General features: G+C 39.0%; 1 protein-coding gene across 2 annotated transcripts; it reads right to left on the bottom strand.

The window, feature by feature from the left end:
• Window positions 1-27: 27 nt before the first annotated feature.
• Window positions 28-23,480, bottom strand: tdrd1 (tudor domain containing 1). Of its 2 annotated transcripts, none has more exons than XM_028475466.1 (44): window positions 23,448-23,480; window positions 23,004-23,174; window positions 19,968-20,005; window positions 19,814-19,874; window positions 18,884-18,998; window positions 18,665-18,746; window positions 18,488-18,565; window positions 18,228-18,407; window positions 17,997-18,140; window positions 16,812-16,977; window positions 16,641-16,724; window positions 16,230-16,406; window positions 16,056-16,163; window positions 15,679-15,849; window positions 15,295-15,555; window positions 13,412-13,747; window positions 13,220-13,336; window positions 13,004-13,132; window positions 12,167-12,334; window positions 11,636-12,049; window positions 10,907-10,944; window positions 10,761-10,821; window positions 10,444-10,558; window positions 10,229-10,310; window positions 10,032-10,109; window positions 9,769-9,948; window positions 9,538-9,681; window positions 8,660-8,825; window positions 8,495-8,578; window positions 7,304-7,480; window positions 7,105-7,212; window positions 6,722-6,892; window positions 6,330-6,590; window positions 5,487-5,612; window positions 5,130-5,237; window positions 4,734-4,901; window positions 3,837-4,172; window positions 3,645-3,761; window positions 3,429-3,557; window positions 2,495-2,659; window positions 1,962-2,372; window positions 709-777; window positions 550-593; window positions 28-348 (listed from the first exon to the last, which is right to left on the bottom strand). In XM_028475466.1, the coding sequence occupies exons 2-44, from the start codon at window positions 23,158-23,160 to the stop codon at window positions 271-273; spliced, it is 6,402 nt and encodes a 2,133-aa protein (XP_028331267.1). In that variant the 5' UTR covers window positions 23,161-23,174; window positions 23,448-23,480; the 3' UTR covers window positions 28-270. The 2 variants fall into 2 exon arrangements, with proteins under 2 accessions (XP_028331267.1, XP_028331268.1); XM_028475467.1 differs by having other exon boundaries at window positions 29-348; window positions 12,167-12,331.
• Window positions 23,481-23,637: the final 157 nt, after the last annotated feature.

The following is a 23,637-nucleotide window of genomic DNA, read 5'->3' as shown; positions in this document are numbered from 1 at the left end:
CAGAGGAATTCAGACCAGTACAGCACGTGGAATGCATGTATTTAAATCAACAGTTTTGGGCAAACTTTTAGCTGACAGATTTTTTTTTTAAATTTTTTTTTCCAAATTTCTCCAGAAATAGTAAAACTTCTTAAGCGTCTGGGTTTTAACTTGATATAAAAACATAAAATCAATCAAAGAAGTGTGCTGTCAGTGAAAAAGATACAAATTTAAACTCTGAAAAATGCTGTTAGGAAGAACAAATCCAACTGTGTGGGGCATTTAGTAAAGCTAAACATTATTTGTGTTTCCAAGAAGCTGCTTGATGAGGGAAATGTGCAGGTTCATCAGCTGTTCCAAACTCTCCATCTACAGAACACAAAATACAGAGGAGGAAAAATACAAGTATTAAACAAAAATAAAATATTTTCATGTCTTTGTTCTAAGATTGATCAGAAGGATTCGTATTTCCAAGAAGCAAACACAAGTTTCCTTACTTTCCTTACATAGAACATATGTAGCACAAACAATGAATATAAACAAACATTCCATCTAAATAACTTTTCCCACCTTCTTCTTTAGACTATGACAGCAGCAGCCAGTAGTCTGAGGATCTGTAAAATATAAAGAACTCATCAAATGTCATGGTACTTTAAGTCAGCAAAAATAGATATAAATGAGGAAACTCCTTTAAAAAGAAATATAGCCTTTGCTCTAAATAATACGTACCAATTACATTCCCAGTTGGATTTGAAACACTTGGGGATGGTACTTCCATTTCAGTCTTCTTCATTGGGCCTAAAAGCAAAAAGAAGCAGATATCAGTTTTTGGGATGTGTTCAGTCAAGCTGTAAAATTATATAAAGTATTTTCCAGGCTATAAAGCGCACCGCTATATGGGCCGCATTCCAATAATTTAGAAAAATACACATAAAAACCACAGCATAAAATAGGTTGTTGTCTGATGAGGGTGCCCTTCAGACAACTCAGCCAATCAGAACAGGCAGGTAGGCGGCCTGCTGTACACGTTAGATTTAACAGAGTTCCGTGTTTCAACCAGTTTTAACTGATGAGTTTCCTTCTACACATAAACTCATCTCCTCACTGCCCAGCATCTGCATATCAGTCCATTTACAACTTTTTATGGTCTGTTTTTAATAGATCCAGACTGATACACAACTCCCTCTCTTCTTTCTGTGAACTACCGCAGAGCGATTACGCCGAGTTCGGACTCTTTAGTCAGAATATGGACACAACCACTTCTGAACAAACTAAACATGGTAATTTGGCAATGTTATGTTGTTAATCGTTTCCTTTTCTCTGGTCTATAATGTGCTACTTTTACTGTAGATGGAGCAGAGATCAGAACACCCTGAATAGTGCATCTCTGCTCCGTCTCCCCATCCTCCTTACGTAAGCTTCCCCATCTCCGGACACCACCCAGCACTGATCGGGTTGCCCGTCCGCCCGACTCCGCCAGGGAGTGGGGGGGAGCGCCACCGACGCAGCGGGGAGTGGAGGGTGGCGGCTGCTCATCCAGCCCCGCATCCCAGCCCTCAGAGCACCGATCACTCCTGAACAAGACTAACGCGGTGATTTAACAACTTCAAGCAGTTTGTTTTTTTCTATTACAAACTGGCTGACTTTTACTGTTTTACTTGTCTTTTCCATGATGAGGGAGTGTGCATCATGACAAAATAACTGATCAATATAAATGGGAGCGCAAACTATTTAATGTGAACAGTGTTATTAGTCCACCTGGTCTAATGTGACAGAGTTCAATCTTTTTCCATCGTAAAGCTTGAAAACTGGAAAAATCCAAAAATTAGCCGCGTCACTGTTTAGGCTGCAGGGTTCAAAGCGTGCGGAAAAAACTAGTGGCTTACAGACCAGAAATCACAGTATTTGCTGCAATCGTGAAGCAGCTCAGAGTCCAGGAAGCTCCACCCTTTACCACAGAAAATCTATTCAAGATTTCTGACCTGACCAACTATTGACTGCTGCTGCTTGAGTATTCCTCTGCTGAAGAGTGTGAGAAGATGGCTCAGAGGGTTGGCTTGGCTTTGTGAAACCATCTGTAGTATTTTCCAGTCCAGTGAGGGTGTTGGGTATTGAATTGGGTTGAGGACGATCAGGTGAAGTTGTTGCTTTGATAGATGTGCTGCTGACGGGTTTGTCACTTTTCTGGGTGGCATCAAGGTGAGGGTTACTCTTAATATGTGCATGTGATGCATCACCAGTAACACCAGAGACTTGTGGGCCTCCACTCTCAGCAGGCAGAGCGAGTGAGAGCACATTAGCTCTGCCATCAAAGGACTGCACGGTGGTGAGGACGCCACTCATCAACATCTGTTGCACATCATCTGGCCTTTCAGTTGGAAAGCCTTCCTTACCTATTACAAAAAAAAAAAGAGGGGGCAGAGCGGAATATGAGGGGCACAAAAAGTTAAGACCACATTACATAAAAAGTTACTTATGGTGAAGCTTGAAATAATCATGAACCTCACAACTGTACCAGAAAGGGTGCAACGACAGATCTGAAAAGGGAGCTTCAGCAGGTGCACAGGGATGGGCATTACTCTGGTGAGTGGCACCGTATCACGGTTCCCATAGTCAGCGTAGACGACACTAACATTATTTTCGCCAGCTTCCAAAACCACTGCACGATACCAGTTGTTGTCTGCATTAGAAAGAAAGAAAAAAAAAAAAAAAAAAAAACAGGAGCTTACAAACTGCTCAGAATTATACATCTTTATTGAATAGGTTAAAAGTATAAAAAAAACTGAATTGTTTGAAGGAAAACTTCATAAAGACAGACCCTGTTGTTAGGGTTATGGAATGTGTGCCAGGCTGTAGTCGTCTCTGTGAGTACTGTGTTTAAAGAAGCTCCTCTGCTCGTTTATGCAAACACACTGTAATTACATCCACCAGTAGACATTAAATTATCAGCTTTGGCCTGAATGGGCCTCATACAGCCAACAAACACTAGTGAAGAGATAAAATACAGAGACAAATTGTTTGAAAACAGCTGTATGAGACCGCTTAAGGATTATTAAATCAAATGGTCTCATGAGTCTTACTTAAGATATTTGTCTCCCTTTACTACCACTGAACATAAACATTAAGCCATTTTTAAAATGAGGAAGTCACAAGAGCCACTATAAGTGTTAAGTTAGGGATGAATATTTCTATGACCTATAACCAACGCTCATTAACCAATAACCGTTAATTGGGCCTCAGATTCTCAATTAAAAAATGTCCTCCATTCCATTTTATTGTAAAGAAGGATGCACTTCTTACTTTTCTCTAATGATCAAACGTGTTGAGAGTTTGCTTGTGATTTTAATTATGTGCATTGTTTTGCCTTGTTTGGTTAATATTTCATTCACTTAAATCATAATTTAACCCATGTGTTTTAGAAGTAGATTGATTCTGTATGTTTTACTCACCAGAAAACTGGGCACAACAAGCAGCGCCAGGGGTAGGTCTGTTTGTTGTGGCAGATGATAGAAATCTATGATTGTTGGTACAATAGGCAGCCAGGGCCATCATTACTTGTTTAAGCGGTTCTTCATTAGCTTCAACACAAAAATTAAGTCCGATAGCTGTGACATTCTGGTCATGTCAGTGTAAGACAATCAAATTAAATAGTTAACATAACTTACCTGGATTGACACAAGACAGGTAAAAGAGGGACGGGTTAACAAAACCAACAACAAATGGTTTGAAGGTCTCATTGAGAGGCAGCTCTACAGTCTTCCAGTCAACTGAGAAAGAAGGGCCTGAAATTATAGAACATTTTACCCGTCGCTCATAGAATCTTCAAAACAGAATTTTCTAATGAATTTGAAGCAAACCTGGGCATGAAGCAGCATTTTGTTCTTGAGTTGGCCTCTCGTTGGATGGGACCCCAGCTTGGAGGGTCTGAATATGGGACTTGGGTTCTGTGCACTCAACTGTTTCCGCTGCTGGGGATGGATTATCTTGCATCTCTTTGGCCATTAAACCAATATCCTTAGCCAGCTTCTCAGACAGGAGAGCAGCTGCCACATTCTGCTCCTTGTTTACTAGCTCAACACCGTAACCTTCCTCATTGATGGAAATCACACGAGCTGAGAGCTGGCAACCATTAACCTGAGACTGGAACCTGAGCCTGGCTTCACTGCTCCACTCTGATCCCTGATGCTCCACTCCTAAGACAAAATACATATATTATTAACCCAATTATAAGATACTCAATTACCTTCATATATGTCTATAGAACAATTCACACAAAGTAATTGGAACTACAAAAACATATAATATTGGTTTCTATAGTTAGTTTTACTTTAAGTTTGTTCACATAATAATAATGCATTGGATTTTATATCGCGCTGTATCATAAACACTCAAAGCGCTTCGAAGGAATTAAGGCATTATTCTTTCACTCCACACTTAGTGGTGGTAAGCTACTATTATAGTTACAACTGCCCTGGGGCAGACTGACAGAAGCGAAGCTACCATAGTGCAGCATCTGCCCCTCCGATCACCACCAACACTCACTCACAACATTCATACTAGACAATGTGGGTGAAGTGTCTTGCCCAAGGACACCAATAAGGGACTGTCCCCCACTGTAGCTCCTGGAAGTCTCAGTGATCTCCCATCCAACTACTAACCAGGACCAGACCTGCTTAGCTTCATGATCTAGCGATGTCGGGCAAGGACAGGCTTGTATGGCCGCATGTATCTTCCCCATTCACAATTAAATCTACCTGCAAGCCAGCAGCGAATGGCCTGGAAAGGCAACTTTAGGAGTTTTGGCGTAATAGACCGAAGGCAGCTGCTTTCAATCGTTACAGAGTGACCGTAGTCAACGAGGCTCACAGAGACTTTGTCCTCCAACAGTGACTGAACCATAGCTCGATAACAACTTCCATCACCTGGTAAGCAGAGGGCACATGAACACCAGTTTGTATTAAATTGACACTTTGATTTAGTTTGAGATATAGAAAAAGCATGACACAACTTTCACATTATCTTTAGGTCTGTTGCTTAACCTTACAGTGCTCAGAATTGTAATAACTCCAAAGAGCAATTCAACTTAATGGACAGTGTGTGTATATATATATATATATATATATATATATTACACATACATTAATTTGTACCTGGAAAAATGGCACAACAGGGTTCTCCAACCTTGGGCACAAAGGGAGAGGGATCAGCCTCACAATGCAGCTTCAACTGAGCAGCCAACTCGGTGCGTTTTTTCTCATCTGAGACAAAATACATATATTATTAAATTCAACAGGCAAGTCGACACATTTGTTACCAATGCCACTGAAAAGAAATCTGCAGTGTGGACAATAAGCTAATACTATAAAAGAGGAATCTGAATTAAAATATTAAAAATGTCAAAAACTTAAAACCATGGGTGTCAATGAGTTAGCGTATTGTTAAGGCATCTACTTTGTCAGTTGTGTCTTCTGCAAATATCGAAAAATACACACCTAAGTGAATCATACCTGTTGGATTGCTGATGCAGCAGTAAAACTCTTTTGGGCTTTCCACAAAAACAGTCTGTAGCACCACCGTCTGGTTGTCAAGAGGAAGCTCAACCTTGGGCCACACTAGAAGCTCCTGTGCTGGAACTACAACATGCAGAAAAAAATAATCTTGAACAGCTGCCAGTGACTCTTTGACAAAACAAATAAAAACTTTTATTAAATAAAATCTTAGTGTATTCTTCATAAATCAATTAAATGAAGATGATTTAATTAAAAAAAAAAGAAAAAAGAAAAAGGTTAAAAAAAGCCAGTTGAAAGTTTGTTTTCATCTTTAAGTGTTTATACTTTATCAGTGTCCTTTGTCTGGTGGAGAAACAAATCACACTAAGAGATAAGTAAAAACCTTGCATTCGTTTACAAACATCACATCCCACGATGCAATGCATGAAAATTTTAACTTTTTTTTCTTTGTTTTCTTGAGTAAACAATTACTGATTCATTGATCTACAAGGAATACACTATAATTTGACTTAATATGTAGTTTATACGGGTATCAGTTTTAATATTTCACTATTTGCACTAGGGACAATTGATCAAGGCCCTTAACCTAAACTGCTCCCCGAGTGCTAAACTGTGGCATATAAATCGTATTTATCACATTATCAGATATGGATTAAATGGCATATCACAAACTAATCCTAAAAACTCTGCTCACAAAACATTTATCATCTTGGTTTTCTTTGTTTTCCTTATTCAAACAATTTATAGAAGCTTGTATGAAGATTGCAGTAGGATAAGAGGTTTAAACTACAAATATAATCCCAGTTAATGGTAATCTCAGTGAGATCAATTGACACTTGCCATTATGCTTTTCTGGAGTTGTAGTCGTCTCTTTACCACGTTGGTCACTTTGGGTATGAACAATAGCAGGAGCAGCATAACCGGCTGAGATCAACAACTCTGCTACATCAGCCTGTGGATCACTGGACTCATCGACCATCATGACTAAGGCCTTTCCCTCGTCTTCTCCCTGGATCTTGATGAGCAGTATTCTATTAGATACTCTTTGCTGCATCGCCAAAAGACAGTCATTTGTCCAAGTTTGTCCAAAAGGCTGTACCCCTGAATACAAACAAGATGCTTGCAATTATATACACTCACTCTGTTGTCTTGAGGTCCTCTTTTATCATTGTTTTTTTCTATTTTGAGGCCTTATGGGTAGAGCACAAACTCAAAGCTAGTGGTAGTAATACCTGCTAAACCACATGGCATAGCCTGCGCTGGAAGGGCAAGCAATGAAGAGGTGATGGGAAACAAATATCCTAGATCCACCTCCTCCGAGTTTCCAAAATCAATGTAGCCGACACAGACACGATCCTTAGATGAATAGGCCAAAACCTTTGCCCTGTACCACTGCTTGTCCTCTGGAAAAATAAAGTTCAGAGAACATGCCCATCAGTAGTGTTTGATTAGAACATTTACTAAGTCAAATGCATTTCATTGAACTGATTTAAAAAAAATGTTTAACAAAATTTCAAGTAATCTAACAGCTTTGAAACTTGATTTGGTAATATACAAAGCTGCAAATACACAGTGTTTCTTTCATGAAAAGTTACACTCATTGACAATAATGTACCTGTAAACTGAGCACAGCACACGGTGCCAGGAGCTGGTCTGAAGTTCTGTGGAGCAGCAACATGACTGCAGTGCTCTCTTAATTTCAACTGCAAATCCTGAATCAAACCTACATGAAAAAAATTGTTTCAGTCGGTTTTAAAAAATAATGATGGGGTTGTTAAGGTTAAATCACATTCACAATAACAAATAATACTTACCAGCGTTCTTGACCTTCTGTACTATGAAATTATTGGGCGAGTCAAAGTGGGTGACAACAACAGATAAGTGATCACCAACTGTTTGAGTCAGCGGCTCTGGAGGTTGGGCCCAGTTGTTGTCATCTTTCCCATTAGAAAGGGATCTGAAATTTTCCAAGGCTGCATTCATGATGGCATCTGGACAAAGGTTTAACAGAAATAAATGCCCATACATTTGAATGGAAATAGTGAAAAATAAAACAAAAACCTGATATTGGCATAATGCACTATTCATGGTTTGAACTGTCTCAGAAAAAGAGGATGTATGAGTCTAACACCGGATTACAGTTGTCACGATACCAAAATGAGTAACCACGACACTATACCAGACAAAGTATCACGGTTCCATGTAATATCGCGATACTGAAGCCTTTTTTCATTATTATTATGAACTGCAATGTATTTATACAAGTCCGAAATACTTTATTACTTGTAGTGTTGTTTGGTGCATGATAAGTACATGAACAGCACAAAAAAAACTAATAAATGAAGTTAGAATTTATATGGTTGAAATTAAAAAAATAATTATTCAGTTTCCTTTGCACATCAATGTATGTTTAACTAATAAATAATCAACTTAGGATAACAAATCCACTGTCAAAAAAAAAAAAAAAAAGAAATTGACTATAATGCTTTTTCTCCAACATAAACCATAGAGGACAAAATACAATAAACAGGAACTGATTCATTGAGGAAATTAAATTTGTATGCATTTTCTGGATGACGGCACTGGTGTTTTATGGGATTGGATGTGATCCCTCCTTTGTATGTATATAATTTGTAAACATTGCTTGTACATTGTTAATATCTCTGCAAATAAAATAAATACATGGGAAAAAAAAAAGATCGCTGAAAAGGAGCAAGCAGGTAGGAAAATGGATAAAAATACAATCTGCCTTAAACTAGAGTTTATAAGTATTTAATTTTAGAAGTCAACCAGATGTTTTATTATGCGTCTGTGCACTACTTCCTATGCTTATTTTTACTGAAATTATGTGCTGTGCTTCGTCAAAAATAAGAGGACAGTATCACATAGCCGTGATGCACTATATACGCTGGCTGTAGAAATTGACATTAAACAGGATGGAAACGTATCAGCTCTGCACCGTTACGCATCCAGTGGAAATTGAGGGTAACACTTGTAAAATGTACCTATGCCCTGCTGGCTCTGTGTGGCAGTGTCAGTCACTTGCTGTGCATAGCCATGGTCAAGCAGATATGTGCTCAGCTGCTTTCCTAAAAACAGCAAAAAAGTTGTTATTCACTTGGCTTTACACAAAAATTCACACAATCTTCTTAAAAGTCCATAGAACCCACCCATGGAAAGCAGAATATCCACAGCATATACGTGCCCATTCTCCTGTTGGTCCATTATCTTAACAGTCACAGGCGTACGGCCCAGCATTTGACTCAATGTGATACAGCACTCTCCTGACCATGTCTCAGCCATCGGCACCACCCTGGCAGTGCAGCACTGCATTACCTAAAGTAAACAAAAAACAATGCTAACATAAGACAAGAAACCATGCAATTTTTGTTTTTAATTTCAAAGTGAATTCTAAGAAATGATCGGAATTACCACAAAAATAAAACTTTAAAAACTCATTAAGGGCTTCCAATTCTCAGGAAGAGGTTAAAGCAATAAAACAAGTCAAATGACAGGGATTAAGGCTTAAACATTCTCGGACGGACACCCACAAAACAGCGTCCGTACGAAGTCCGCCAGGCCAGTTAAATGCAAAGCTCAGTTTTTACGACCGCGCTGACTTCTCCGCGTAGTTTGTGTCACACAAAACACTGCCCGGCATTGTATCGACCCGCGTTAAATGCAACACCGACCTGCATTTCACCCGCCTGGTGAAACAAAGCAGGAGAGATGAACACAATCTTAGAGGAGAGACTGGCTGACAAGCTACTATAGTAGCAACACCTTTAAAACACATCCCAGGAGTACAAGGACTACAGAGAACCGCTAAGAATCATGGGACATGTAGGATTTTAATGCAAACTACTACATAGTGGTGCACCCAAGCATGTAAGCTCTGAGGAGAGCGTACAGTCCGCGTAGAGGCTGTTGTGCACGGGGTCTGCCTGAGTATGTTTGAGCTTTTAGATTTCTGGACTTGGTGCCTTAACACTATTTAAAATGTACTTTCTAGTATGCATAAACAAAATGCTTTACAATTTATACTCACACATGGACCAAGTTTTAGAATATTGGCAGCCAGAGGTCTGATCCTGTTCACAGGAACATCCTCCTCATTGCCAAAGTCAATGTATAGGATTTTAGCAATTTTCTTTTCAGGAGAAAAAATCTGTACAAGGCCACGATACCACTTCTACAGAACAAAACAAATGGCAAAGTCAAAAAAGAAAATGACCTCTTAACTAGGGTTAGATAATTCATTGGATAGGTGTCCACTCACCAGGTCCAAGGAAAACCTAACTGCGCAAACCTCACCAACACGTGGTTCATGGTTGGTTTCTGAGGAGCCGCTGTAGGTTTTCTGGAGCTCAGCACTGATGTTTTGTAGAGCTTGGGAAATGTCAGGACTTTGAGGAAGAAAGAAAAACCTACCAGGATTGTAGAACTCCACCACAGTACCCTAACAACAACACATTTAACAGACAAAATATTAGGGCCAACGCATCTGCAATGCAAAACTTTGAAAAGTCAACCGGGCTTCACCTGGATCTCTGCTCCTTTAACATTGACAGAAGCAGGCAAATCTTTCATGGTTACTCTCTCAATGGTTGCATCAACATTCTTTAAGAAATAAAAAAAATGATTTTCAACATTGAGGTTGGTAGTTGAAATTAAATCAACACATTATTGATTAGCATTGAAGATTAAAAAAAAAAAAAAAAAAAAAAAAAATGAAATACCTTTTGTCTCACAAGGCTGGCCATGTCCTCCACAACCAGGGCAGCTTTATTCCTGTTTGGAAAAGCTTCTAGTGAGAGCTCCCTTTAGATGACAGACATGATGTGTGATAGGACGAGAATTATTAACCTCATAACAACCACTTAACTCAGAGAATGTGTCCTATTTATATAAAGACAATTATGATAAGTAAAAAAAAAAAAAATGTTGCGCCTACATTGTTGCCTCCATGTTATTAGGATTACACAAGTGTCTGTGTGCTTTCCAATCTTCTGACTGACACTTCACAGAGCAGTAAACTACTTTCATGCATCTGTTACACTTAAAATCTCCTGTAAAGGAACAAACACCAGTGAGTTAAACTTCAGGGAGTACAGACATAAAAAGGACCCAGCATCAAAGTATTCAGCCTGATCAAACAAACAGTTGATTTATTTTAATCTTTTTGGTTTAGACAAATAAACGGTACATTGAGTATGAACACACCTTTACTACAAAAAATTAACATACTCAATTGCACACAATGTATATTACCTTGCCTTGCACAAAAGTTACACAAGTGTACAGTCAGTGCTTGGAGAGCAGCGCCGGACATCTGCGAATCAACAGAAAACTGACACTGAGAAAGAGTTTTTATGAAAAAGTACATCTGTCACCACAAGAACAAAATTGTTACACACCGCTAATGCATCCCTGTTAGCTAGTAAAGCCACAGAACCTGTAAAACAAAGACAAGATCACAGGGCAAAATTAAGACTGTAGTTACTAAGACAGGGAAAGCTAGAAAAATGTTGAATTGGAGTGTATGACATTATAGAATTAAAAAAAGGGTAATGCTGGACTCCATAAATACAACATTAACAATGAATGACATTATCACATGAATAATTTTGGTGGGTCTTTGGCACACGTGGGCAGCTGGTGGCAGCATGCAGCGTTTTGCTTAGTTTTGTGTGGCCCCCAAAGTAAACACACAAAATGACTTGCAAAAATTGTAAATACAACGTTACAGAAAGAAAAACAAATACAAAAAATGACTACAAAAACACACAACAGTAAAAACACAAAAAAAGACAAAGAATGAGGGGTAATAAAAAGATATAAGGTTTAAAACGTAAAATATATATATTTATAACATAAAGTTGCCAAATCACCACATTAGGTTTGTGCTGGAGCAATCGCGTTTCAGGACTCATTCTGATGCAGTGCACGATAAAAAGAACAGATGGACAGAGAGCACAGCTTCCAAGCAGCAGACCGGTAACAGTAAAATCTGCTCATAAAAAGCTGTAAATAGGCTGATATTCAAATATGGGGAATTGTGAAGTAGCACATAGAAAGACCAGGAAGAGCTATCCTTTACCAGAAAAGAAAACAAGTTCTGACATCTATGTAACAAGATTTCTGACCTGACCAACTATTGACTGCTGCTGCTGCTTGAGTATTCCTCTGCTGAAGAGTCTGAAAAGATGGCTCAGAGGGTTGGCTTGGCTTTGTGAAACCATCTATGTTATTTTCCAGTCCAGTGAGGGTGTTGGGTATTGAATTGGGTTGAGGACGATCAGGTGAAGTTGTTACTTTGATAGATGTGCTGCTGACGGGTTTGTCATTTTTCTGGGTGGAATCAAGTTGAGGGTTACTCTTAGGATGTGCATGTGATGCATCACCAGTAACAGCAGAGACTTGTGGGCCTCCACTCTCAGCAGGCACAGCAAGCGAGAGCACATTAGCTCTGCCATCAAAGGACTGCACGGTGGTGAGGACGCCACTCATCAACATCTGTTGCACATCATCTGGCCTTTCAGTTGGAAAGCCTTCCTTATCTATTACAAAAAAAGAAGGGGCAGAGCAGAATATGAAGGGCACAAAAAGTTAAGACCACATTAAATATAAAGTTTGTTATGGTGAAGCTTGAAATAATCATGAACCTCACAGCGTACCAGAAAGGGTGCAACGACAGATCTGAAAAGGGAGCTTCAGCAGGTGCACAGGGATGGGCATTACTCTGGTGAGTGGCACCGTCTCACGGTTCCCATAGTCAGCATAGACGACACTAACATTATTTTCAACAGTTTTCAAAACCACTGCACGATACCAGTTATTGTCTGCTAGAACATAAAACAAACAAGGAACTCACTGCTCAGATATATACATCGATATTCAATAGGTAAAAAGTATAGTTTTGAGAAGTATACATTTTTAGAATGAGGAAGTCACAAAAGAGCCACTATAAGCAAGCTTTAACAGTACAGAACTAACAAGTACCATAAGTTACTCTTGTACATGTTTCCCTTCCCACTATATTAGAAAGTCTACTCCTCTCTTTTCTCACTGCTGAGTTATAAGAGCACACATGACTCCTTAACAAGATTTAATGTATGTGCATTCCTGCAAAGTGTGTGTGAGCAGAAGAACACAAAGTTTCAGAGAGCGAGCATTGAGTAATATCGTAATATCAAAAGAATCAAACTTACCTGGATCAGTGATCTGATCATGGTACCATAAGGATGACTTTAAAAGCTTGGAAGAAATTTCTATCCCAATTAATAACTAATGATCAAACATGTTTGGAATTTGGTTGTTATTTTAATTACATGCATTGTTTTGCCTTTTTTTGTTTATGCTTCACTTAAATTACAATTGAAATGTTGACATGTTACACAAACACCATTTACATTACTTTTAAATTGGATAGGTCTATTATTACAAGTGAGTAGATTGTGAATCGAAAACATGTTTCTATACCTGATTAAGTCAATTCCGTATGTTTTACTCACCAGAAAACTGGGCACAACAAGCAGCGCCAGGGGTAGGTCTGTTTGTTGTGGCAGATGATAGAAATCTATGATTGTTGGTACAATAGGCAGCCAGGGCCATCATTACTTGTTTAAGCGGTTCTTCATTAGCTTCAACACAAAAATTAAGTCCGATAGCTGTGATATTCTGGTCATGTCAGTGTAAGACAATCAAATTAAATAGTTAACATAACTTACCTGGACTGACACAAGCCAGGTAAAAGAGGGACGGGTTAACAAAACCAACAACAAATGGTTTGAAGGTCTCATTGAGAGGCAGCTCTACAGTCTTCCAGTCAACTGAGAAAGAAGGGCCTGAAATTATAGAACATTTTACCCGTCGCTCATAGAATCATCATAACAGAAGTTTCTAATTGAGTTGAAGCAAACCTGTGCATGAAGCAGCATTTTGTTCTTGAGTTGGCCTCTCGTTGGATGTGACCCCAGCTTGGAGGATCTGAATATGGGACTTGGGTTCTGTGCACACTACTCTTTCAGCTGATGGGGATGGTTTACCTTGCATCTCTTTGGCCATTCCACCAATATCCTTAGCCAGCTTCTCAGACATGAGAGCAGCTGCCACATTCTGCTCCTTGTTTTCTAGCTCAACACCATAACCTTCCTCATTGATGGAAATCACACGAGCTGGGAGCTGGCAACCACTAACCCGAGACTGGAACCTGAGATTGGCTTCACTGCTCCACTCTGATCCCTGATACTCCACTCCTAAACCCAATCATAAGAAGATACTCAATTACCTCGATGAGTCTATAGAACAATTCCTAAAAAGTGATTGGAACTACAAAGACATCTATTATTTTTATACACATTTTAACACCCTACCCACTTAATCTCTCATCCTTTAAAACAAAAGTTACAAATCTAACTACGGCCAGAGGCAGTGCTTAAAGCACTGAATGTTCCCTTCGCGCATGAGCAGTTCCAGTATGCATACCAACAATGTCACAAGTGACCACTGGGTGACCCAAGATAGGTAATAAGTTTCAGTGTCACCCGAGGTTCGTTTTCTACAGAATCTTCTTGGGGAAACACAAGGATTCTGAGTGACGTGACGCTCTGGCAGTCATTCGGGATTCATAAAATCATAGTTACATTCCTAACTTTTGTTCTATTTCATCTCTGCTGACCGCCAGAGGCGGTGCTTAAAGCGCTGAATGTCACGAGGAATCCTAGACACCAACCTTACTGAGAAGCCTCCAAACATTGAAGGACCACGCCCAGTGGATGAGTAGCGTCATCCACATTGCATAACCTGGAGAATGTGCATGGCGTCATCCACGAGGCAGCAGCACATATTTCCTCCTGGGGCATTGCCTTAAGGACAGCCCAAGATGTAGACACACTCCTGGTAGAATGACAACGTACACCCGATGGTATAGGGCTGCTTGACACCTGATACGAATGGTGAATAGTATCTACAATCCAGTGAGATAAGCGCTGCTTGGAGAGAGCGGAGCCTTTGTTGGGACTCTCATAACAAACAAAAAGCTGTGCAGAGGTACAAGTGGCTGCAGTGCTTTCAATATAAGATGTCAGGGCCGTGACTGGACCCAAGAGCTTTGATCTGTTCCCTCCTTCTCCCGATGGGGGATCATATCATTCAAGCCTTATATGCTGATTAAAATTTTAACTGGACAGCACCTTAGGAATAATAGCAGTGTTCGGCCGTAACGTGACACATGCATGCAACTCACCGACACGGTTTTACGCAACACCCATTGTGACTCCGCCTGTGCCAGGGGCTCAAAGGAAGGCTGACAAGCTATTCAGCACTCAGCAGGTCCCATGCAAGGGCTCATGGAGCTCTCGGGGGTGAACTCTCAGAGCCCCCTTGAGAAACAAAGCCACAAGGTTGTGCCCCTCCCCACTGTGCCATTGCTGATTTGTTTGCATTTTTTTGAACAACGCATCAGGCTGCGGTGAAGTAGCAGAGGGTTATATGTAGCTACAGCGTCAAAGTGACAAAGAATTCACATTGTAAAGTGAATTTCTCATTGTTTTCACTTCGTTTCAAGAACACATTGACCGTAGTGTTAGCGTGCATCATCACAACATCCTGTTTCGCCCGAGTTGTTTTGCTGACTAATCCTAAAAACTGTGTTTACAAAACATTTATCATCTTATATATTTTTTTTTCTTCTTTGTTTCACTTATGCTAAGTAAATTTAGAAGCTTGCGGTAGGATAAGACAGGTTTAAAGTACAAACATATTCCCAGTTAATGGTGATCTCAGTGAGATCAATGACACTTACCATTATGCTTTTCTGGAGTTGTCGTCATCTCTTTACCACGTTGGTCACTTTGGGTATGAGCAATAGCAGGAGCAGCATAACCGGCTGAGATCAACAACTCTGCTACATCGGCATGCGGATCACTGGCCTCATCGACCATCACGACTAAGGCCTGTCCCTTTTCTTCTCCCTGGATCTTGATGTGCAGTATTCTATTAGATACTCTTTGCTGCATCGCCAAAAGACAGTCATTTGTCCAAGTTTCTCCAAAAGGCTGCACCCCTGAATACAAACAGGATGTTTGATATAAGGGCACATTAAGACAACACAGTGAATATTTAATTGCAATATTTTATTTTAGGCCTCATGGGTAGAGCACAGATTCAAAGCTAGTGGTAGTAATACCTGCTAAACCACATGGCATAGCCTGCGCTGGAAGGGCGAGCAATGAAGAGGTGATGGGAAACAAATATCCTAGATCCACCTCCTCCGAGTTTCCAAAATCAATGTAGCCAACACAGACACGATCCTTAGATGAATAGGCCAAAACCTTTGCCCTGTACCACTGCTTGTCCTCTGAAAAATAATATTTAGAGAACATGCCCGATAAGACAAATGCATTTTATTGAATGTATTTAGAAAATAATGTTTAACCAATTCCATTAATCTAAGAGCTTTGTGTATTTGGAGCTTAATGTTTTACCAAATCTTGGAAAACTTTCAGCGTGTTTCTTGCATGAAGAGTTACACTCAGATGCTAATTAACATGGACATAAATGTACCTGTAAACTGAGCACAGCACACGGTGCCAGGAGCTGGTCTGAAGTTCTGTGGAGCAGCAACATGACTGCAGTGCTCTCTTAACCTCAACTGCAAATCCTGAATCACACCTACATGAAAACAATTGTTTCAGTTGGGGTTAAGATTAAGCTTTAATCACATTCATGACAACTTACCAGCATTCTTGATCTTCTGTACTATGAAATTATTGGGCGAGTGGAAGTGGGTGACAACAACAGATAAGTGATCACCAACTGTTTGAGTCAGCGGCTCTGGAGGTTGGGCCCAGTTGTTGTCATCTTTCCCATTAGAAAGGGATCTGAAATTTTCCAAGGCTGCATTCATGATGGCATCTGGACAAAGGTTTAACAGAAATAAATGCCCATACATTTGAATGGAAATAGTTTTTTAAACATGCAATACTAAAACAGTTTTGTACTGTGCAAAACCACAAAGGAAAAAATGAGGTTGACAAAATGAAAAATTCATAATTGTCTCGAAAAAGATAGATCTATAATCATTCCAAAAAACACACACACAAAAACAACCATTCTCTAATGTAGCAGACTAACACATGTCAAATGTACCTATGCCCTGCTGGCTCTGTGTGGCAGTGTTAGTTACTTGCTGTGCATAGCCATGGTCAAGCAGATATGTACTCAAAGGCATTCCTAAAAAGAAGAAAAGAGTTGTTGTTTACCTAGATTTATACAAATATTCATGTGGTAATCTTTTTGAATGAAGATAACAAAACCCACCCATGGAAAGCAGGATATCCACAGCATACACATGCTCATTCTCCTGTTGGTCCATCATCTTAACAGTCACAGGTTTCCGACCCAGCATTTGACTCACTGCGATACAGCCCTCTCCTGACCATGTCTCAGCCATCGGCATCACCCTGGCAGTGTAGCACTCCATTACCTAAAGTAATCAAAAAACAATGTTAACCTAAGACAAGAAACCATGCTTTTTCTTTTCCAATTTTCAAATGAATTCTAAGAAACGATCGGAACAGAGCCAGACCGATTCAGGATTGTTGGCGCAGATGCCAACGGACATAAAAAACTGATCAATCGGCCAATAAATAAGAAATCGGGTGATATATGAAAGAAGAACATTGATATAAACACAAGAAATGTCCTGATACAACTTTTTAATTTCCGATATGATACCAATATTGTAGCCTTGAGTATCGGCCGATACCAATATTGATCCGATATCAGCATGAATCATACATGCTTATTTGTTTTTTCTCTCTTTTCTTTAATAAAAAAAATATATAATTACTTATTTTGTAGTGTGGAATGTTAGAAAAAGCTTGATCAAGTGATGTTACTAAAACAAAGAATAATAGTCAGCAACAGTAGGCATGAGAAAAACTGACTTATTTACTATTAATTAATTGTTTACAAAATAGCTACAGTAATCTACAATTGAATAAAATAAATAAAAAATGAACTGAAAAAATAAATAAATAAAAATTGGAAAATCTAGAAATTTGAATCAAATATCCGTTTTCAGGCTAATATCGGATCGATATCGGTTGGGGACACCCCTAATAAACACACAGTTTCACCACAGCATGTGATCAGTGGCTTAAGTAGCCATACGTTTTACTTTAATGTGCAACTGATTGACCAAAGCCAATAACAAAAACATGTGAACGAGGTGTGAATAGTTAAAGAAAGCCGGTATATTAATAAGTGGCATTGAATAATCTCCCTGTACCCGAAACCCAATTGGTCTAATGATTAATCGGTTTGGCTCTTGAACAGAAAACATTAAACTGTAAAGAAACATTAAGGGCTTAATATACCCCTTGATTCTCAGGAGGTGTTTAAAGTAATAAAACATTTCTAAGGAGAAGGGGTAGACTTCTGGACTATTCAGAATGTACTTTCTAGTATGCATGAATAAAATGGTTTACAATTTGTACTCACACATGGACCTAGTTTGGGAATATTGGCAGCCAGAGGTCTGATCCTGTTCACAGGAACATCCTCCTCATTGCCAAAGTCAATGTATAGGATTTTAGCAATCTTCTTTTCAGGAGAAAAAATCTGTACGAGGCCACGATACCACTTCTACAGGACAAAACAAATGGCAAAATCAAAAAAGAAAATGACCTCTTAACTAGTGTATGATAATTCATTGGATAGGTGTCCACTCACCAGGTCCAAGGAAAACCTAACTGCGCAAACCTCACCAACACGTGGTTCATGGTTGGTTTCAGAGGAGCCGCTGTAGGTTTTCTGGAGCTCAGCACTGATGTTTTGTAGAGCTTGGGAAATGTCAGGACTTTGAGGAAGAAAGAAAAACCTTCCAGGATTGTAGAACTCCACCACAGTACCCTAACAACACATTTAACAGACAAAATATTAGGGCCAACGCATCTGCAATGCAAAACTTTGAGAAGTCAACCGGGCTTCACCTGGATCTCTGCTCCTTTAACATTGACAGAAGCAGGCAAATCTTTCATGATTATTCTCTCAATGGATGCATCACCATTCTTTAGGGAAAAAAAAAATAAAAAATTTCGGCATTGTGGTTCAAATTTAAGCAACACATTATTGATTACATTAGAAGATTAAAAAAAAAAAAGAAATACCTTTTGTCTCACAAGGCTGGCCATGTCCTCCACAACCAGGGCAGTTTTATTCCTGTTTGGAAAAGCTTCTTGTGAGCCCTCCCTTTAGATGACAGACAGGATGTGTGATAGGACGAGAATTATTAACCCCAAAACAACCACTTAACTCAGAGAATGTGTCATATTTGTATAAAGACAATTATGATAATTTAAAAAAAAAAAAAAAACTGTAGTGCCTACATTATTGTCTCCAGGTTATTAGGATTACATAAGTGTCTGTGTGCTTTCCAATCTTCTGACTGACACTTCACAGAGCAGTAAACTACTTTCATGCATCTGTTACACTTAAAATCTCCTGTAAAAGAACAAACACCAGTGAGTTAAACTTCAGGGAGTAGACATAAAAAGAACCCAAACACAGTTGATATAATTGACTTAATATCAGCAAATAATTGAGGTTACTAATAAATCTTTATGCCAAATTCAAACATTTGAAACAGAATTACATTGGTGAGTATCAAAAAACTAATAAGGTAATTAAGAGGGTTTCTGTTGAGTCCCAACATTTAAAGCCTTTTTTGGTTCATATTAAGATTGTAAGTTAATTTGCATGCTTGTGTAGGACCTCAGATTTTCTGTGACAGTGGAAAACAGACGCAAAAAACGTGATTCTCGTTTGAAAACTCAAAACTGAAAAGCAATCCGACCATTTTCTGCTTTTATTCTTCTCTTTATTTAAAATTGTGCACCAACATGGCATGTAAATGCCTCACACGCATGTTTTGGAACAATATCACACTATTATAAGCTATTTTTCACTAGAAAATTGGTGATAAAATTTTAGAAAGAATGAAAAAGGTACAAATGTCAAATTCTGCCAATAATCCTGTTCAAAATATTGCGCTACATGTTAAGCTACAAGTAGTGATTGTGTTATCTTTTGATTAAAAATGCATGCAGAGCTTTATCAGAGTATATCCTGAAATGGAATTTGGGATGTTTTAAAATAGAAAATCCAAGGCCCTACTCGTTATTGTCTCAAACCCCACCGTGGGGAATGGATGGATTTATTTTAATCTTTTTGGGTCAAATAAATAAACGGTACAATGAGTATGAACAGACATTTACTACAAAAACTGAACATACTCAATTTGGCACAATGTATATTACCTTGCTTTGCACAAAAGTTACAGAAGTGTACGGTCAGTGCTGGTAGAGCAGCTCCGGACATCTGCGAATCAACAGAAAACTCACACTGAGAAAAAGGTTTTGTGAAAATGTACATCTGTCACAAGAAAACCACAAGAGAAAAAATGTTACACACCGCTAATGCATCCCTGTTAGCTGGTAAAGCCATAGAACCTGTAAAAAAGGAGCACAGGTAATGCCAGACTGCATGAATACAACAGGGTTTTCGCCAGCGCTGTTGAGTGTAGGGACCCCCCGACATTGTAATTTTGCTTCCCTACAGAGTGATGTCGCCCCCTACGCTCATTTTTCATAAGCTTTAAGGGGATTTTCTGTTGTTTTTTTCCTTTTTTAAATCGGTACCTCTTAATAATTGCTGCACACTTGGACACGAGGGGACTTCCAGGCGTGTACAAGTTGTTTTAACTCTTTTTAATCTGCATAATTGAGATAAAAACCACACATCAGCTGCAGACAATTTGCTGGGACTTGGTAGGCTCTTTTTTTGGCTGGATTAAAGCTCTACCTTCCAATATAAACAGTGTGCTTCATAATCTGAACAAAGACAATCAACAAATAGAATAATAGAAAAATATAAAATTAATGTGTGGTGTGTGGGGGCGTGTCCGTAACAGTCCCAATATTAATGTGGGTATAATATATATATATATAATAATAGGTTTCTTAAAACTTTTTTGACTAAGGTACCCCTGTTGTCCAATTTCTGAATCAAACTAGGGCTGGGCGAGATATAGAGTTTCAAAATATAATGGTGTAATGTGTGTGAACGCGCGCTGTGGAGATCCAGAGGTCTCTGCGGGTCGATAACGTTATAAACAGGACTCAAAACAACTTGTTACCGTCACACTGCACGTTTATTGTAAGCAGGGGAAGATCAAACACTTCTATGTCGTTTCAGACGGGACGGTAACAAAAAATACCTCCGTCCATGCGCTCAGTACAACCCAGGAAAAAGGCAGATCTGACTCAACTCTGACCTTAAGTTACCATGGCTTCCTTAATGGGACAGTCCTCAGAAGGCCATCATTACAGCGTGCGCATGTACGTGTGTTAGTAGTGTTAACTGTTATAATACTTTGGATAATAGTATCTGATAAATTCACAATTGTCAGTAATAATAAAAAAATAATAGGTAATTGTAATAATTGAAAAAAAAAAACTGTACAGCACTTTGGTCAGCTGAAGTTGTTTTTAAAATGTGCACAAATGCACGCAGTTTGTTTTATAAATGATGATATTGTTCTCTACACTTATGTTAATAAATGTCCTTGTGTGACATTTGGCATGTGGCTTTAACTGACTTACCTAAAATATTGTAAAATAATGGTTTCATGGTTACTTAAATGTATGTTTTTTTTTTTTTAGATTTACTATAGGGTTTGCCTCTGAAAAAAGAAACTAACAAGTATGCTATGCTATAATAGTTAACCCCAATTACATCACAGAGAAAACATCAATATATATTGAGTACAGTAGTCCCTTGTTTATCACGGGGGTTACGTTCTAAAAATAACCCGCAATAGGCGAAATCCGCTAAGTAGTCAGCTATATTTTTTACAATTATTATACATGTATTAAGGAGGTAAAACCCCTCACCACACACTTTACTCAGACAGGAATGAACATTTCTCTCTTATTTAAAGATTTTAAAACATAAACCTGTTTTCATAGATAAAGCACTTTAGAGTCACACTGCTAGTGATCAGACATTGATGCCAAACACAATCAGAGTCTTTGTTGACGATGACGTCACGTCAACACGGACACCGGTCTGTTCACCCATTCAACCATGGAGTAGAAGCTGTGTGTGACCACCTGGAGCTGTATGACACGGCCTTTATAACCGGGAGCGGACTAGAAAGGATTTGGCATGGAGGAGAATCAGCGAGGAGGTGTTAGTAGCAGGTAGAAGTTCTCTCTGTAGCGCTGAGCTAGGATAGCATTAGCCGCTAATCACATCAGCCTTTTTCACTGGTGGTTCATGCTTATGAGGGGAGAAAAAGGAGCGCAGCTCCTCGCTTCAGCAGGCAGTAAAACTCACCCGAGTTGGATGTGTCGCTGGTGGGTGAACGCAGCACTAGCCAATCAGGACACAGAACACAATGCGCGTTCATACGCTGTAAAAAAATGCATCTAAAAATGCACTGTAAAAAAATCCGCGAAATACCGCGGCCATGAAAGGTGAACCGTGTTACAGCGAGGGACTACTGTATTGCCATTCTGGTTTGATTGTCAAAGCATCATCTCAAGGCAAGGGCAAAACATCAAGATATAGCTTGAAAATATCGAGATGTTATAAAAAGGCCATATCACCCAGCTCTAAATGCTAGTCATACTTCGGCTGTTATTTTGGTGAAAGTAACTCAAAAGTAACTCACAAGTAGTGCAACGCATTACAATTCAGAGACGTAATATTGTAAAGTAACTAATTACTTTTAAATGACAGTAACTACTAATATGTAATATATTGCATTTAGAAAATAACTTGCCCAACACTGCCCCTTTTGTCCAGCCTCAACATTTTGCTCAGAATACTATTTAAAAAAACAAAAAAAGAAAAAGGATGGAACAATTGAGTGTCAAGTATAGATTTATTTTTGGGGGGATTTGCTGCACTCTTCCAGCAAAAGAACTATGTTACGAAACAAGATTCTGAGCGTAATCCGATAATTTAATGATTTTATAACTCTACTAACTAATGTATATTGAGTTACATAACATTTTTCATACATTTTAACTGGCTATTTAACACATTAAACATAGCTTCTCTCCACAACTTGGGGGATAGTAATGTTTAGGCCTTGTCTGATCGCACTCTGGGAGAAGGCAGGGTTTTGAAACTCTGTAACTGGTTATATCATTGTGGAAGTAGCTCCTTGGCCAGAAATGAGATTGACCATTATATTTTCAGTTCATGATTATAATTATTAACTAAAAGTACACATTTGAAAATTCACATGTTTTTCAATGCCTTTTATTTGTCCACTTTCTCTCGAGTGCCCTCTGTGGTGCCATCGCGTACCCCTTTGAGCATACATACCCCCATTTGAGAAACACTGCTTTAAAGGGCCAGAATTAGACACGTGCTAAATGTTTGCCTTTTGACATTACTGTTCGTAAAGTGACAAACAATCCATCTCCACTGGTTTACCGTTCCCCAGCTGGCCTATGTTGGGTCGTGCGGGCCCAGCTCCGGCCTCATTAGCGGGTCCTGGTAGCAGCGCCACACCTGCAGCCCCGGGCCTGGATGTGGGCCTCCTCAAAGGCAAGTTGGGTTGAGCCCAGTTGGACGAAAACATTCTCTCCATTTAACTTCGAGACACTAATATAACATTGGGAGGAAAAAGTTTCGCGTTAGACAAAATATCGACATTTTATTAATGCTAAACACTTGTCCGACATAGCACGTGTCCGTAATTAAAAAAATAAATGCTAGCACAGGAAAAAAAATCCGTTCAAGCTTGATTTTCCTCGGTAAAGTTAAACTAAATAACAGCAAAACAACCAACAACAAGCTCGTAGAATTAGTTCGTAATAACAATTATCCAATTATAATCTAATTTGAAGATTTAAATGAGTGAATGACATAGCTTACCTGATTTCGGGTGATATAATGAGTGTGGGCTTGTCACGCATGCGCAGTGGCATGAGAAATTGAATATCGACTTGGCCAAAAAGTCTCAAAATAATGTAGTTATTTTTATTTATTTATTTATTGTTGATAAAATGATTAACATATACACATTACACTTGTGGCTAAACTATAATAATGTTAGAAATTTTTT

The sequence above is a fragment of the Gouania willdenowi genome, chromosome 19 (assembly GCF_900634775.1).
Source record: "Gouania willdenowi chromosome 19, fGouWil2.1, whole genome shotgun sequence".
Lineage (NCBI taxonomy): Eukaryota > Metazoa > Chordata > Actinopteri > Blenniiformes > Gobiesocidae > Gouania > Gouania willdenowi.
This window is presented reverse-complemented; position numbering and strand designations above follow the sequence as displayed.